This window comes from Python bivittatus, unplaced genomic scaffold (genome assembly GCF_059951505.1).
Source record: "Python bivittatus isolate LINGU-HERP-01145 unplaced genomic scaffold, Pbiv_v1 ctg000020_np1212, whole genome shotgun sequence".
Taxonomy (NCBI): domain Eukaryota; kingdom Metazoa; phylum Chordata; class Lepidosauria; order Squamata; family Pythonidae; genus Python; species Python bivittatus.
The window spans coordinates 107,786,614-107,804,080 of NW_028277030.1; the positions used below are offsets into that span (position 1 = coordinate 107,786,614).

The 17,467-nt window shown below is 38.9% G+C and overlaps 1 protein-coding gene across 3 annotated transcripts in view; it reads left to right on the forward strand.

The window, feature by feature from the left end:
• Window positions 1-17,467, forward strand: part of WDR26 (WD repeat domain 26) — a 48,877-nt gene that overhangs the window by 27,282 nt on the left and 4,128 nt on the right. For 2 of the 3 annotated variants that reach the window (XM_088146195.1, XM_088146188.1), the window contains exons 8-13: window positions 1,526-1,666; window positions 4,710-4,829; window positions 5,899-6,044; window positions 6,384-6,462; window positions 9,379-9,508; window positions 12,235-12,420. In XM_088146195.1, the coding sequence (XP_088002321.1) occupies window positions 1,526-1,666; window positions 4,710-4,829; window positions 5,899-6,044; window positions 6,384-6,462; window positions 9,379-9,508; window positions 12,235-12,420 (802 nt within the window). Of the gene's footprint in view, window positions 1-1,525; window positions 1,667-4,709; window positions 4,830-5,898; window positions 6,045-6,383; window positions 6,463-9,378; window positions 9,509-10,610; window positions 10,781-12,234; window positions 12,421-17,467 lie in introns of those variants that run through there. The other variant, XR_015797140.1, reaches the window with a different exon arrangement.

Sequence of the window (17,467 nt, forward strand, 5' to 3'; positions counted from 1 at the left end):
ACAAAAAATGGGGGGAGAGTGTAGAAAAGAAAAAAAGGGAGAAAAAAAAGCACAATTGCATTGCTTTTGATGTGTAGAAGAGCAAACAGCTTGCTCTCTTGAATCCCTCTCCAATCTCTCTGCTCTGCTGGGGAGGGGAAGGGTCAGGCAAGGGAGAGATTAGAGAGGAAATGATTTCAAGAGAGTACTGTAAGCTGTTTGTGTAGTGTGCCCACGGCTCCCAACCCAGGGAAAAGCAAGCAGTTTCTATAGGCAATCTCTCCTTTGCCTGACCCTTTCCCACTGCCAGCGCAATCACATTGCTTTCAATTTGTAGAAGAACAAACAGCTTATTCTCTTGCAATCCCTCCCTCTCCAATTTGTCTGCTCTGCAAGGGGGGAAAAATTAAAAACCATAGGTTAGACACAGGACAACACATACTGACTGTAATGGTGATCATGTGACTGAGGGACGCTGCTGGTTGTAAATTGGCTGTAAAGTTATTTTTTTTGGCACCATCGTAACTTTGAACAGTCACTGAATGAATCGTTCGTAAGCAAGGACTACCTGTATTTATGTAGAAATAGTGAAAATTCAAAAGGGTTCACAAACCTTTAAGCACCACTGTATGCATATAGTCCATGAGTTTTCTGTTTATGTGTGATTTTATATTTTATGTATCACTGAAGCATAGTTTTGGAAAATTCTTTTCAACATCGATGATAGCACATGGGCACTCTAGATGCTAATATCTCAAATTCTGATTCATATATAGTAAAATCCTTAGTCATTGAGAGCAGCATTTTTAAGTGTACTTCAATACCACCATGGAGAAATATATTTGAGACTTGGCATTTGCACTGAAGCTAATTTTCTAGGGGAAGAAACTATTGCTGAGTAACATTTATATGTAATTTTGAAGGTTCATTGTATTTAAGTAGTAAGGTTGGCCACTACATGATTGATACAGCTCTAATACTGTTAAGTTGATGTGGGACCCCAGAGTAAGCCGAAAATCATCTCTCTCTGATACAGTTTATTAAAAAAGTGTTTTTAAAACTATTATTTCTCCTGTTGTAATTCTGCTGATTAGACAAATAAATAGAATTCTCCCTTTTTGTTATGTCAGAGAGTGTTATGTCGCTTGTATTTGTTGCCTTATTTTTCTTAGTGCTTCTTTTCCAGCACAGTACTATTTTAATCTATTTGAGAGTATCTTGCTTTGCATGAGTTAGTTTCAAGAAAAGTCATTGACATTTTTTAACAGACTTCCTGCTTACCTGCTTTTTGGTTTTCCCCTGGTGTAGCTTTTCCAGACTTCTATTATTCTAGGTAGGAAAAAAATGGGTGTATGTCTACTATTTGCTGTTAAATAAGTGAAAATTAAAAACAAGTTTCTGAATTCTAGTTCCTGATATGTTCCTTTGCTAAATGGTTTCTGGGATTGTGGGAATAAATTATTCTTTTAAATGAGCTACTTAAGCTATATAAAAGGCTTACCAACTAGTTAAATTACTGGAGTTTTAATATTTTCTGTTTTTAAAGGATACACATCAGCTAAAACTGCTCAAGACTTTGGAAGGCCATGCATATGGAGTCTCATATATTGCTTGGAGCCCTGATGACAACTACCTTGTTGCTTGTGGCCCAGATGACTGCTCTGAGCTTTGGCTCTGGAATGTACAAGTAAGAATTACAAATGTGGAAGTGTTAATATGGCATATTAAATAATATATATAGATGGACCATACTCAAGTTATTTGATATTTTTGGAGAGAATCCCTGACTATTACAGATGTAAGATAGCCCCATTTGGAAATTCTGAAAAATTCTAAGTTACATGCATTTTGATAAAACTCAAAAGAGGATGAGTGTTCTTTGTGCAATGGAACAACATTCAAAATGTTTTTAGTGTTTTGTCTATAGGAAGCAATAGGAACTTGGAACAAGCCCTTTGTTTTCTTGTTTTTCACTTTAAGGCCATGAGAGTAAGTAGTAGCTACTGTCTGTCATCCAACATGCAGAAGCATTGGCCCAAACTTTGCACATGCTCTACTGTTGGGGAAACCCTTATTGGAAAACATCACTTTAGAAGAAGTAGTATTTTATTCATAGATATGTGAGTTAATTGTAGCATGCTGGGCACATCTAATGTTTGTATTGCAGTTCAAAGTGAGAGACAGGTTGAGAAAGATCAATTCAGACTGGGTAAGCTATTAATGGTGGGAAGATTTGGAAGTGATGTCTCCTTTGTTCTAGATGAGAATTACATTTCTCTAGAACATCAATTGCTGGAATAATGGTAGACTCACATATATCAGCCATAGCCAAAACAGCTTTGTGCCAGTTTTAAACTGGTTCTCTTGATTAAAGATGAGCTTAAAGCAAGAATGATCTGGGCTATGTACTATAATAACTTTCAGTTAGTTATTACAAAGTTACTATAATAACTTGGTAACATGTTCTTTATAGGACTATTTTTGTTTAGAACTTTAAAATAATTAAATTGGGAGCTGCTCAAATAATTTTGGGAGTGAGCTGAAATAAGTCTATCACATCGGTGGTACAGTGGGGCAAAAAAGTATTTAGTCAGCCACCAATTGTGGAAGTTCTCCCACTTAAAAAGATGAGAGAGGCCTGTAATTTTCATCATAGGTATACCTGAACTATGAGAGACAAAATGGGGGAAAAAATCCAGAAAATCACATTGTCTGATTTTTAAAGAATTTATTTGCAAATCATGGTGGAAAATAAGTATTTGGTCAATATCAAAAGTTCATCTCAATACTTAGTTATATATCCTTTGTTGGCAATGACAGAGGTCAAACGTTTTCTGTAAGTCTTCACAAGGTTTTCACACACTGTTGCTGGTATTTTGGCCCATTCCTCCATGCAGATCTCCTCTAGAGCAGTGATGTCTTGGGGCTGTCGCTGGGCAACACGGACTTTCAACTCCCTCCAAAGGTTTTCCATGGGGTTGAGATCTGGAGACTGGCTAGGCCACGCCAGGACCTTGAAATGCTTCTTACGAAGCCCCTCCTTCGTTGCCCAGGTGGTGTGTTTGGGATCATTGTCATGCTGAAAGACCCAGCCACGTTTCATCTTCAATGCCCTTGCTGATGGAAGGAGGTGTTCACTCCAAATCTCACGATACATGGCCCCATTCATTCTTTCCTTTACACGGATCAGTCGTCCTGGTCCCTTTGCAGAAAAACAGCCCCAAAGCACGATGTTTCCACCCCCATGCTTCACAGTAGGTATGGTGTTCTTTGGATGCAACTCAGCATTCTCAAACACGACGAGTTGAATTTAGACCAAAACGTTCTACTTTGGTTTCATCTGACCATATGACATTCTCCCAATCCTCTTCTGGATCATCCAAATGCTCTCTAGCAAACTTCAGACGGGCCCAGACATGTACTGGCTTAAGCAGGGGGACACATCTGGCACTGCAGGATTTGAGTCCCTGGCAGCATAGTGTGTTACTGATGGTAGCCTTTGTTACTTTGGTCCCAGCTCTCTGCAGGTCATTCACTAGGTCCCCCCGTGTGGTTCTGAGATTTTTGCTCACCACTCTTGTGATCATTTTGACCCCACGGGGTGAGATCTTGCGTGGAGCCCCAGATCGAGGGAGATTATCAGTGGTCTTGTATGTCTTCCATTGTCTAATTATTGCTCCCACAGTTGATGTCTTCACACCAACCTGCTTGCCTATTGCAGATTCAGTCTTCCCAGCCTGGTGCAGGTCTACAATTTTGTTTCTGGTGTCCTTTGACAGCTCTTTGGTCTTGGCCATAGTGGAGTTTGGAGTGTGAATGTTTGAGGTTGTGGACAGGGGTCTTTTATACTGATAACAAGGTCAAACAGGTGCCATTACTACAGGTAACAAGTGGAGGACAGAGGAGCCTCTTAAAGAAGTAGTTACAGGTCTGTGAGAGCCAGACATCTTGCTTATTTGTAGGTGACCAAATACTTATTTTCCACCATGATTTGCAAATAAATTCTTTAAAAATCAGACAATGTGATTTTCTGGATTTCCCCCATTTTGTCTCTCATAGTTGAGGTATACCTATGATGAAAATTACAGGCCTCTCTCATCTTTTTAAGTGGGAGAACTTGCACAATTGGTGGCTGACTAAATACTTTTTTGCCCCACTGTAGATTATGCTAGCTCTTTATTTGTTAATTAGTATAATTCTGGGGTTCTGATTTGATAATTAAAGGCTTATATAGCCTAGTTAACTAAATGCATGTTTTTGCTTCACAAAATTGATCTTTAGAAGTGAGCCCCCTCACAAATTGATCTTTAGAAGAGAGCTGCTCTAAGTTTATTCTGTCCATTGGAAACAGTAATTTTTCGGCAGTAGCCTTCTTGCTTGGGAACTCTCAGAAATTAATTCCAATTTCATTTTCTGAAAACCTTTCGAAGATGGCTTATTATTTTGCTGACGTACTTTTGAATGTATGTATGTATGTATACATGTATAATCAGCCTTCCCTGCCACCTTCCAGATGTACTGAAATTAAAATTTCCCAAAGGCACTGAGGAAGTCTGATTCATGCTAAGTACCCAATAGCTATTTTAATAGACACCAGAAAGCACTTTTGGATTTTATCGCAAATTTAAGTAAACATTAACTAGAAATATGGTTCTTAAGTGTTTCAGCTCCACTGATGTCCATGTGCATTACAATTTCAAAGAACCTTAACTATATAACTTCATCTACAGACGGGGGAGCTAAGGACAAAGATGAGTCAATCACATGAGGATAGCTTAACCAGTGTGGCCTGGAATCCAGATGGAAAACGTTTTGTGACAGGAGGGCAGCGCGGGCAATTTTACCAGTGTGTAAGTTGGAATGGGCAACCTTTCTGCAGCTAGTGACTACATTGTTATTTTTATTTATTTGTCTTCAAAGAACCACCCGGGGTGTGCATGTTGAAGCCACTAGAGTGGGTGGGGGTAGAATTTTCACTCTGTTTTGGGGGGGCTTTCCATGAGTTCCTTGGGTTGGGGGTTCATTTTAAAACAGATTTGTTAAACCTAGAAAAGGCTTATCACCTATTTTCATTGCTATTTTTTATAAAGAAAAAGGTAGAAACTTTTAAGGGATTTAGGCAATAATGGTAAAAAGAAACAGTTCTTTTACAATGCAAAAATACATCAGTACCTGATGTCGAGACTGTCACTGCTGATATGTTCTTCGGTTGGATAGCCATAAATATATATTTTCCAATGAAAAGTTGTTTAGAGATGGCTAGTTACAAAGGTTCGGCAAAAGCAATGTTAGTGTCTGTGGAATTTAGTACCTGAAATATATATGAAATTGTGTATATTGCTTTTCATACAAAAAGTATTCTGTAATGTCAAGCAATTAATAGATTCAATGTGACATACATTTTCATGGGCTACATCTTATTTCAGCATATAATCAGTATGCATAATAAGGATTATTCTGGTCATTATAGTAATTACCAGCTTTAGCTAGTAAATATTCACGTGCATATAGCAAAATTGGTAGGTCCAAAAAAGCCATGAAATGTAAAATAAACCACATATAACCTGCATTCCTTTCTACATTTTCTAAGTAGTCTGAAAGCACTTTGTTACCTGTTTGCACAGGTATTTTAAAAGCTGCACCCCCCCCCAATATCCATCCAAAACAAAACAGCATGTGTTAGTTCAACACTTTCCCCCTCCCACTGAGGTGTAGAGGTTGAGAACCATCAGGACTCTATTTGGGAGACAAGTAGAGAAGAATGAAGGTTCCACAGAACAAGGTCTGCTTTTTTAACATTGGATGGTACCCACAAAATCTGTTTTTACAATACAGCCTCATTTACTGATGGAGGTAAACTATTTTTCATGCTGTTGGTAGCTTTTTAAAAGTATTTTGCTTTATCCATTTCCTGTCTAGGATTTAGATGGTAATCTCCTAGACTCCTGGGAAGGAGTGAGAGTGCAGTGCCTGTGGTGCTTGAGTGATGGGAAGACTGTGTTGGCATCAGACACACACCAGCGAATTCGGGGATATAACTTTGAGGACCTTACAGACAGAAACATGTAACTACATTCTTTTCCTGTTGCAGTAGATAAATTAATCCTGTCATATGGTTGGCTGAACATTTAAACTGAGCTGGATGATAATAATGTTCCAGGTGACTTCTGGATCATGTGTTAATTCTAAGTTGGGCTTTCTGAAAACAGTTCTATATAAATATGAGGAATATAAATGTGAGGAATAAATAAATAAATAATAAATCCTAAAGCAAGAACTATGGTGTAGTCATAATTGGGGGCATTGTAAGACCCCAGTAATAAAGGATGTTGAAACTATATTTACATTTTTGTACGAATGATAATTTTAAATCATGATTCTAATACAGTTGTTTATATTTTCAGAGTACAAGAAGACCATCCAATTATGTCTTTTACTATTTCAAAAAATGGCCGGCTAGCTTTGTTAAATGTAGCAACTCAGGTAAGTGGACATTGTTGCTGTTTTAAGTATAGGTATATTCTTTTGAGAAATATTAAGAGTTTTGCCAAAAAAAAAAAAAGTAACTTGCTTGTGACAAATATGCCCCACCTCCTGGCTTGTCATTTGAACTCTGGCTGTGGTTCTTTCTTGTTAGAGAGAGAAAGAGGCCAGACTTTCTTCACTTTGTTCCCATAGTGGCTAACACAATGGGGCATGTTGGCAGTGTTCCTTTCTGGGGGAGAGTTTAAGAAAGAGCTCTTTCTTCATTGTATCACTGTGGATACTATGTGTGGACTTACATTGATTCTTTCCTTCTATTTCAGAGCAATGTATTTGGAGTCACTCAATATCTGGTGACTGCCACACCAAAGTTCAGTTTCAGACTGATCAATTTGTAGCAGTGCAGTTAAAAAGAAAATTAAGGGTGGGAATGAGAGAAGGCAAATCACTACCATTTTCATCTTTAACTCCCTAAATTAGTTATTTTGGATCATTTCCCTTTGTATGATAAGATTGATTTATATTTATTGTTACTCTGTTGTTATATTTTTATATGATATGATTTTTATATATTGTTACATTACATTGTTATAGTTTTGTTATATTTACATCTGTTGAGATATAGATAGATATAGATATAGTGTATGCTGCTTTGAATTGAAATGGCATATAAAGCCTGGGAAATTAATTAATTAATTAATTAATTAATTGTGTTGTCAACATTTGGTCATTTTGTCGCTGAACTTTAGTAGTACCATTTCATGCCACTGTAGGAAATTTTAAGAATGGAAATGGGAGTGATTGCCTTGTAATGCTTTTCAGTTTCCATTCACACACACCCAACCCAAATAAAGGAAAACATCTTTTTTTAAAAAATAACCAGAAGCCCCTGCAGATATGTGCGAGGTTATGAAACTGAATTGTAGTTCCCTGACCCCCACAAAGATTGCCCAACCTGCTCTAAATTTTAAGAGCCATAATTCTGGAAAAGAAAAACCGCTACTAATGCTGCATACTATTGCCATAGTATATTATTGCTTCAGGAGTGAAAGGGGAATGTTAGAATAGGTAAAACTCAGTTTTGGAGCAGAATGAGATAGTAGTTCAAATAGAGTGGAACCTCGGTTTACGAACTTAATTCATTCCGTGACTCTGGTCGCACCCTGAATTGGTTGCAACCCGAAGGAAATTTCCCCATAAGGTTCAATGTAATTACCGTTAATCCGTTCTGGCGTGGAGGACAGGGAGGCAGCTATTGCTTAGAGGGAGAGTCCCCCTCCCTACGACCACGTGTCAGGGGCGGAAAATGGCCGCGGACCATGTGTCGGGCGGAAAAATGGCCGCGGACCGCGTGTCAGGGGCGGAAAAATGGCCACGGACCACGTGTCAGGGGCGGAAAATGGCCACGGACCACGTGTCGGGCGGAAAAATGGCTGCGGACCATGTGTCAGGAGTGGAAAAATGGTCGCGGACCACGTGTCGGGGGGAAAATGGCCGCGGACCACGTGTCAGGGGCAGAAAAATGGCCGCGGACTGTGTCACGGGAGGGAAAATGGCCACGTAGCCTGTTCGTACCCCGAGGTGGAGTTCGCAAACCGAGGTAAATTTTTGCGGCCGGAGCTGGTTGTAACCCGAAAAGTTCGTTAACAGAGGCGTTCGTAACCCGAGGTACCACTGTACATAGATCAAGGTTGATTGATTACAACTCTTTATATTTAGAAGATTCAGTTCATACAAAAGTATTAAATTGGCCTACCTGAAGATATTCACAGCATATAAAGTTGCTCCTATTACAACATGCTTAAGGCTATTCATGAATGTATGCCTTCAACTATCTATTTACCTGTCTTTTATTTATTAGGGCTTATATACCATTCTAATCCAACAGGACTCTGAGCAACTTACATTTGCTTCCTGTGGTTAGCGTTAAAATATAAAAATAGTATCATAAAATGGTGAGAACAAAACATCCAGCTACAGCTCTGGGTGGAGGTTCCAGCTTATACTAGTTGCCCTCCTAGGGCTTTCTTAAAAAATCAGGTTTTAGCAGCTCTCTTAAAACATCAAGGTGATCACATTCAAATGTCTTTTGATTTTTCCAGTCCAATTAAATAGTTAAATCCATTTTTTAAAAAAATAATGAACTGCATAAGGAAATGAAACTTGCTTAACCCAAAATGCTTCCTATAGGATAGGCTCTAAACATTTGAATAGATATAATGGTTGGCAAATGGAAGAGGACTGTGGAAAATTTATATCCAAACATTATCAAGTAAAAAGCAATTTGTGCAATGCCTTTTGTCCCCTCTACAATTTTGGAAAAGACCAGAGTCGTAGAGCATATATTTTGCTTGTGAAGGGTCCCTTGTGCAGTCTCTGGCATTTCATGGAGCAACAGGGGAATCTTACTGAAACTTGGAAAGGCTATTGTCAATTGGTGTGATGAATTGACAGTCTAAGATAGCTTCCTATATTCTACTGCACCTTCCCACCACCAAAAGAATCTACTAGAAGCCTAAGATATGACGCATGAGATAGTGGGTGGGGTGAATTGGAGAAAATGTTATGGCAACTTGCATGTGTGGGAAACAGCATCTGCTCACTTCTTTCTGGTGACTTCTTCACATTGCAGCCCCCATACTGCTTCCTTCTTTTTCCTGAAGGTTCCTTGATAGAAGCTTTCAGGAAATACAGGGTTCTGCTTTGGGGAGAAATAAATAGAAAAGTCCTGCTGAACAAAAGACCTGTGCTCATGTGATTTTTCTTGTGGACAAAAAAAATAGGCCTTTTTTTCCAGTTTTAAATTGATATGTTGCATCTTATTCAGATTAAGTATTTTATTAAACAGTGAAGCCAAAGAATGGAGAGGAAACTTATCTTACGGTACACTATTTCCATCATGCTCTTTGTCCTCAGGGAGTTCATTTATGGGATTTGCAAGACAGAGTTTTAGTGAGAAAGTACCAAGGTGTTACACAAGGGTTTTACACAATTCATTCATGTTTTGGAGGCCATAATGAAGACTTCATCGCTAGTGGCAGTGAAGGTAATATTTTTTAAGAAATATCAATTTCTCTCTCCCTTTCCCTTTCTCTTTCCCTTTCCCTCTCTCTCCCTCTCCCTCTCCCTCTCCCTCTCCCTCTCCCTCTCCTTCTCCCTTTCTCTCTCTCTCTCTCTCTCTCAAGTTCAAGCACAAACTTTCCGAGTAAGTGAATATTATAGTTTTCTCACTTTCTGTCTTTTAATAAGCATAGTGGGTGTGCTTTATGTTTTCACAAATGGTGGTAATTAAATATTCATTGGAAAAAAGTTTGTACTTCAGAGAACAATGGAATGCACAAGTAGAATATTTTATACCTTTTCTGATAGTGATGTCTGTAATTTTGATATGAGTTGTACAGTACTGAGTATTGTTGCTCAAGTAGTTCTCTGAGGTACTAGCATTTATTTGCTATAGATATGTTTTCTAAAGGTAGGTGTGGGTATGTAAATCCATCTGTCACCTCAGTTATAATCAATTATGGTAAGAGAAGTGTCTCCTATACTGCAGCAGATCTATTATATTCAGTATCTTCCGTTGTGAGCAACTTAAAACAAACACGGTTGTCTTTTAGCAGGTTCTCTTGTCAATTGTGTGAGTAGCTTGTTCCTCAGAACTTCTTGGCATTAAGGGTGCTGATTCACTCTCAGGTTCTTGCTCTGTATTGGTAGTAGAAGTGTAGCTAATACAGAGTGGGCAACAATACTCCTGTGCCCCAAAAACTTCAGGAAGATGTGGTTTTGGTCTGAACAGGAGTGCAGTCATAGGTTGACTCAATATAGTATCTTGAAGCATTATTTGTCTTTAACTGGTGAAATGCTCAACTGAGAACAGCACCTTTATTGGACCTTATATTAATAATTTGCCATTGTAAATATTTGTCAGTCCTTATATGCATGCATTTTTAACTCCCTTCCCCTTCCAAACAGTCTCTGGCCCAGAAATATCTGTCAGCTCTATTGACTTTTGGTGTATAAATTAATTCATACACCACTTAGGACAGCATGGGCAAGTCACCTAGCTACAGCCTACTGTTTGTTTGACATGAATGTGCCGATTAACTTATCCAGGTCAACTTAGAACAGCTTTTTATTTTTTTCATTTTCAGTGTCTAAAAACTACCCAGCTGTAGTTGAAGCTGATGGCACCTTATTTAGATTCGGACTGCCTGAGGCTGTTGCCTCTTTGCACTGAATTGTTGCAAATATGGCTGCTGTGAAAGTCTCTATGTACAAAAAAAGTAACAGATTTAAATGTCATAACCTCTTAAATGTAAAGGTATGTTTTCAGCTAGGTAGGCATTTCACCTACCAGCCCCAAACATCAAATGGTCTGCCCTGGGAGTAAAGTTCACATCTGATTCTGTAAATAAGCATAAAGTACCATAAAAACTCTCATGGGAGTAAGTGCTGAGTGTTGTTGCCTTAAGATGAATACTGAACTTTGAAGCTATGCAGATAATGTGTCATAGTTTAAAACTGGGAGATTAAACATAAAAATATAAACAGGAGTGTTTAATGTAATTTAGATGTCATGGCACTGATTTTTAAAAATCTTATATGAGCTGATTTAGCTAGTAAGTACTTCTGTCAGATAATGTGGCATGTAAGTAGAAAGATTTGTAATGTTTGGGAAGAGACTAAAATATTTTGGATCCTTTATCATTGTCTGAATTTATTGTCAAAGAATATGTTTTTAACACTTTTGTACATCTTAAAGTTTTTCTTATGGTGCTTCTGTTTCATCAGATATTTAAATAAAGCCACAAACTTATTTTAGTCCTTAGCAAAAAATCTAATTAATGGCAATTACTGTGATACGTGTTTTTTTTTTAACAATGAAGATGATTGCACATTTAAGATTGCACCAGCCTTGTGCTATGATCATTTGATGTGACAGGATTAACAGTGGCACAGAATTTTCCATTCATATTGTTCAGTTATGTAGACTTTTTACGTGAATATTATAGAATGCACCAACACAGTTATAGCTGTAAATTGCAACTTGATTGTGTTGTGAACTTCCTTCAACCAGTGAAATAGGTTGCTTATTGGCTTAAAATATATTTAGAGAAATTGTTTTTATATTGGGCATGATATTTAAAGACAAGCAAGAACTATCTGAATATAACTTCCTCTTACTCTGCATGTGGGCTGGCATTGCCTGTTTTCTCTGCTGTCTTTTTCATGTAGCAGTAAGTTCCTGAATAGGTATATCTCACAGTTAATTCAGTGTAAGATGGCTCGCTTAAAGTCATAAATAAAGAATCATGTTTAAAAGAATTTTATTGCATTATCCAAGCACAGGAGTCCTTTATTCAAAAGGCAGAGAGTTCTCTTGGGAGGTCCCCATACCTCTCATTAAAATTGTCAAATTCAAAAATGAGAATCTAGAGCTTGATTTCAGTCTTGCACATAAATGTATTATGAGAAGAAATTAACACTCAGACAGACTCCTAATTAGATAATATAAACTCTGCCTATATACTTAATTCTGTACAAATATCTCCATTTTGGAAAAAAAATCAGTACATGCTGTTAGTTTAAATATGGAATTTTAAAGGCCTTCTTGAAACTGTTGGATGAACCATTCAGCAGATCTCAGTTCTGGGGTATGCATGGAATTTTTAACATGGAAACACTCTCCATATATGGATCGTTGTCATATTGATTATAGAACATATTTTAAATTTTAGGATGGTTCTCATGTTTTTTCAAACCTATCTATCTTAGATCATAAAGTATATATTTGGCACAAACGTAGTGAGCTGCCAATTGCGGAACTGACGGGGCATACACGTACAGTCAACTGCGTGAGCTGGAACCCACAAATTCCATCCATGATGGCCAGCGCCTCTGACGATGGCACTGTTAGAATATGGGGACCATCACCTTTTGTAGACAACCAGGATATTGAAGGTAAAAAAATAAACTAATTTTATGAAAGAGAAAGCTTTTAAGATTCAATTATTTTATATTTATTTTTTCTTGTTATTATATTTAAATACTGTCATTTGCAAAGTTCAAGGTTATAGGCATAGTTTCAGTTTAATCATACAGTGAAAGGTTTGAATAGCCTTAGTCTAGTCCAACGTTCTGTCCAATGTAGGAATCCACTCTTACAGTATCCCCAAAAGATGGCTACCTAGCCTTGGTTTAACTGCCTCCAGCAAAGCATTCTGCTAGTATTGTAAAATGTAAGGTTTGGGAGGGACATTAGACAGGGTAAGGAGGAATTCAACAGTGGGTTAAATCCAACATCCCAGAAAAAGAAGGATCATATGATTTAAATTTCTTCAGTCCTTTCAAAGATGGTACACAAATAGCTTAGGTCTCATCCACGTCTTAAAAAAAAATAATAAGAGAAGATTACTGCTCAGAGGGCTAGTATTAAATCATTCTAATGGATATGGAAGTAAAGCAATGTCTAACAGATCTAATTCCATTTTTCCTTAAGCCTTCTCATGCCTTTGAGGGGACTTTCCTTGACTGGATATATACAGAGTGGTTGGGACCTACATTCAGTATTCAGGGCTTTAATACCTATATTTTTTCTCCTGCCCCTTCTTGGAGGAACAGCTGGAACCACTGTTCAGAGCCAGATGGATCTAGATCTACATAGCTTATATATCACATTTGACAAAGTCATTCCACATCCCAGTTCATATTACTACAGCAGTGACCACATCCAATGCCTATTTCAATGGTGCATTTCACAATATGGCTCAAACATTAAGGAAATGTTGGACGTGGAATATGAATGTTTGTTCTGGCTTGCTATCATAGAGAAACCAACAATATTTTGGATTACTCATTTGGTCCAGGTCTAGTTTTGGTTGATACTGCACTACAATTTGTGCTAGTCTTAATTGATTTACTTCTCTTAAAATAAACTTCCCAGATTAAGCTCTATGTCATGGGACTAGAAAGTAATCTTGCTGCTTAATGCATGATCTGTTCAGCACTGGGAGTTAGCAATCATTGGATGTACCTGTCACATCAAACTAGATGGGAATGTCACATTTAAATTGAGATCACATTCAAGATCTCCCAGTTGGATTGACTGCTGTGGAGGTTTGAATCTTGTCTCTCTGGTATTAATTCAACATAAACTACTGAGGATAGGCTAGATTTTGCTTTCATTATGAATGTAACAGTTGGGTTATGAAGCTGCATTAGAAATAGGAGTCAGTGAAATCCAGTAGCTTGAGATTCAAGTGTAAGACCACATTTTAAAAAATCTCAAGCTCCTTTTAAAAATCCCAAAGGCTCAAGTACTACATGTTTGCACAGCTGATAGACTGGTTATACTCCATTTCAGATGGATTGAAGTATTGGTTCCAAGGTACATGTGTGGTGTAGAATAGAAAATGCTGGCTGTTTATGGTAGAAAAGTGATAGGTGAAAATGATGTTTGTACAATTTATCTATTAGTTACTGTAATACATTCTTAACAATTTTATATTGCAGGGGTTCTCAAACTGTGGATGAACAAATTTAAGGGGGGTTGCAGCCATCAGAGTTGGAATTTAAATTGGCTTTCAGCTCTTGGCCAGAGGCCATTCTCTCAGCCTTCAGCCACAAAGATGGTGCTGGATTGCTCCACTGGCACTGCTTCTGCCTCCTTCCTTGTCCTTGATTGAGCTGGATTAAAAATAGCCTTGACAGTATCACCCAGAAAAGTTTGGCAGGGAAGCTGAGCCCATCTTGGTCTGAAAATGAGGCTTCTCATATTTGCATGCCCAGGTTATCCACCTTGCCCAAATATGCATGAATATTTATGCATTCTAAAGATACTGGTAGTCCTCTTTTAGTGACCACAGTTGGGAGTGGCAACTTGATTGTTAAGTGAAGCGGTTGCTAAGTGAAACCTCAGCCATGCTTGCTATCTTACTTAAGCTTTCCTTTGCTTTATGGACCTGCTAATGTCACAAATGCGAGAATTGGTCACAAAGTTACTTTTTCATTATTGTTGTAACTGTAAACGGTTGCTAAATGAGGTGGTCACTAAGCATGGACTACCTGTAATGAGTAAATTCATCTTTTTTTCCCTCCATTGCCCCTTGTATCATCATTTTTTATATTATTAGCAACATTATTATCATAATCCACATACTTTCCAAACAGGCAATGAAGTAAATACATTTTTGTGTCTGTGTAAACACTTCTGCCCATCCCAGCTGTCCCATCTGTACTTTGGTACTGCTTTCACATTAGTATCCATGCTAGATAGTCACCTCATAGCCAGAGTCATTGATAAGTGGGCAGCCTTCAAAATTGATTTAATAAACAAAATTTTCTCCCAACTCTGCTGCCTCTCAAATAGCAGCCTTTCTCATTTTGTCATTTGAACTTCTTGAGCCCCACCAGGCTGGAGGTGGGATTACAATCTTGGCTGTGCCTTTTTTAGTCTTTCTAACTTAAAGATATGTTGGAAAGAAATTATATAAAAGGGCTTCAGCGTAAGAACTTCCTGAAAACTAAACAGAATCAAACAAATGTGTTGTTGGGGGAGAACACAGCCCCTCCAAACAAGTTTGAAAATGGGCTGCATTAGATTGAGGTCTACAGCAAAAGAATATTTTCAGAAATTTTCCCCAATGCATCTCTGTGGGAGAGGCAGTTGGATAGCTGGTACTCCTTGACTTAATGACAATTGGGACTGGAATTTCCATTGCTAAGTGATGCGGTCATAAAGCATGACCACATCGCTTAGTGATGGCGATCCCTGCAGCCCCGGTTGCTGTCATTAACTGAAGTGCAGCAGTCGTTAGGCAAGGACCTCCTTATAACTTCCCGCTGGCTTCCCACAACCAAAGTCAGTGGGGAAGCCGGCAGGAAGTTGCAAGTCCCAGGCAGATAGGTAAGTGGCTGTTGCTGGCTGGGGGAGGGAGTGAGGGGGTGTGGGATAGGATCAGGGAGGGGGTGCAAGAGGTGCCACGCAGGTCAGTAAGGGTATGCAAGAGGTGCTGTGTGGATTAGGAAAGGTGTGTGGGGGTGCGTGAGAGGTGCTGCATGGGTCAGGGAGGGTACGTAAGAGGCATGCGTGTATCGGATGCATGGGGATGCACGAGAGGTGCTGCACAGGTCTGGGAGGGGGGTGCAGGGGTGTGGCATGGGTCAGGAAGGATGCATGAGAGGTGATACCGGGGTTGGGGAGAGTGCATGGGAGTGCAGCGTGGGTTTGGGAGGGTGCACAGGAGTGCGCGAGTGGCCACCACAACTCAAGCACAGAGAGGCTGGGGAGGGTGCATGGGTGGGGGAGACTTACCCCAGTAACTTGTGACCTTCCCTGCCAGCTTCCCCATTGACTTTCTGGGGAATCCGGCAGGGAAGATCGCAGATGGCAATCACATGATCGCGGGGTGCTTGGTAACCGATTGTAAATGCAAACGGGTTGCCAAGCGCCCAGATGACAATTATGTGACCGCAGGGACGCTGCAACAGCTGTAACTTCGGGGACTGGTCATAAGTCCCTTTGTTCAGCACCATAGTAAAACTTCAAATGGTCGCTGAACAAATGGTCATAAGCCAAGGACTACCTGTACGTCAGTAAGTGTTCCATCCCAAGATCTCCTCCTTCTCCTCAATCACATGATCCAGAATGGCATGTGTGCAATCTGCCCCAAGGTTCCTAGTGCGCATATACACAAAGACATATGGTCACTGCTAGTAGGGTTGGAAAGAATTCCAGAAGTCAATTGCAGAAGCCACGTTCTCTACACAAACTTTGTTGGAACATGGATTCTGCATATCACATGTCCATAATTGCTGGAAAGGAGGAAATCTCAAGGCCTGGTTTCAGTTGGATTTGGCAACATACATTAATATGAAAAGTAGACATTGCCCAGAATTTTTGTCTTGTGCGTGTGTTTTTTCTATCAGTTGCTCCTTTTTTTGGTAAGGATTATCTTAAATTTCCAAGGTTGTGCTGGCTGGTGAGTTCTGGTGTGCCATCTGGTTAAGTTGTATTTATGAAAGGATGGTTCATTGCACCACATTTGAGAACCTCTGTTATATTGTACTGCCCTCGTGACATTGCAGTTGACATTAATTGTGAATTTGCAATCCAAATTCATTGGAAAAAAAGTAAGACAGTTTATATTAAAATATGTTAGGATACCTGAGGCTTGAAATAAAAGTGCTGGGAGATAGTAAAGGTAAAAAAATAATTTGTATAAGGAATGAGGGAGGGAGATCAGAAGAAGTGTTGTAACTTACTATCAGGACAAAGATAAAAGCAAGGGAACTAGGTGAAGTAGATAGCTAGGGGTAAAATGGGTAGCACTTATAGAAAAAGTAGAGATCTGCAGCAACCTGTGATTGAAATACAGGGCTAGATCCAAATACTACATGAATAGAAAGTCATTATATGCAGTGGATTTTTGTTACTGTTCCTTCCTGTCTCTGTAATGCCATCAAAAGCCTCTCTTGAGCATCAGTGTGTGCTTCACACGATGGGAGAGTTTGTAGTGAGGCAGAAAAGTTGTCAAAAATGAGACAGCGTTGTTGCATGAGAATGAGAGCCATTTAAAGTTTTTCATATTTCATGAATTCATATCCTAATATACGATAGGTAGATCTATAGATGTTACAAAATGATACAGATTCTAGCAAACAAGAATGAAGCTTTTTTGAATCTGAAAGCATTTTAAGAGTTCCCCTGCCTTGGGGAAAACTTACTTTGTTAGCTGCACTTGAGAAGGCACTAGTCACGGCTGTAATTTATCTGGAACCATTTGTCATTGGTTTTGGCTCCCTCAGCCACCAACTATCCAATACAAAGTATTCTATTTGGCCACACAATAAAGCTGCTTGATAGTGCAAGGAAAATTTCCATTCAAGATCTTACTGCAGTTGGTTTGGCTCCTCTTTTGAAAGTAAAACCCTTGTGACTGCTAGAAGCATTTCTCCCTTGCATTGCTAGGTGCTTTGAAGCTTCCCAGTATTAAGCAAGGAACTTGTA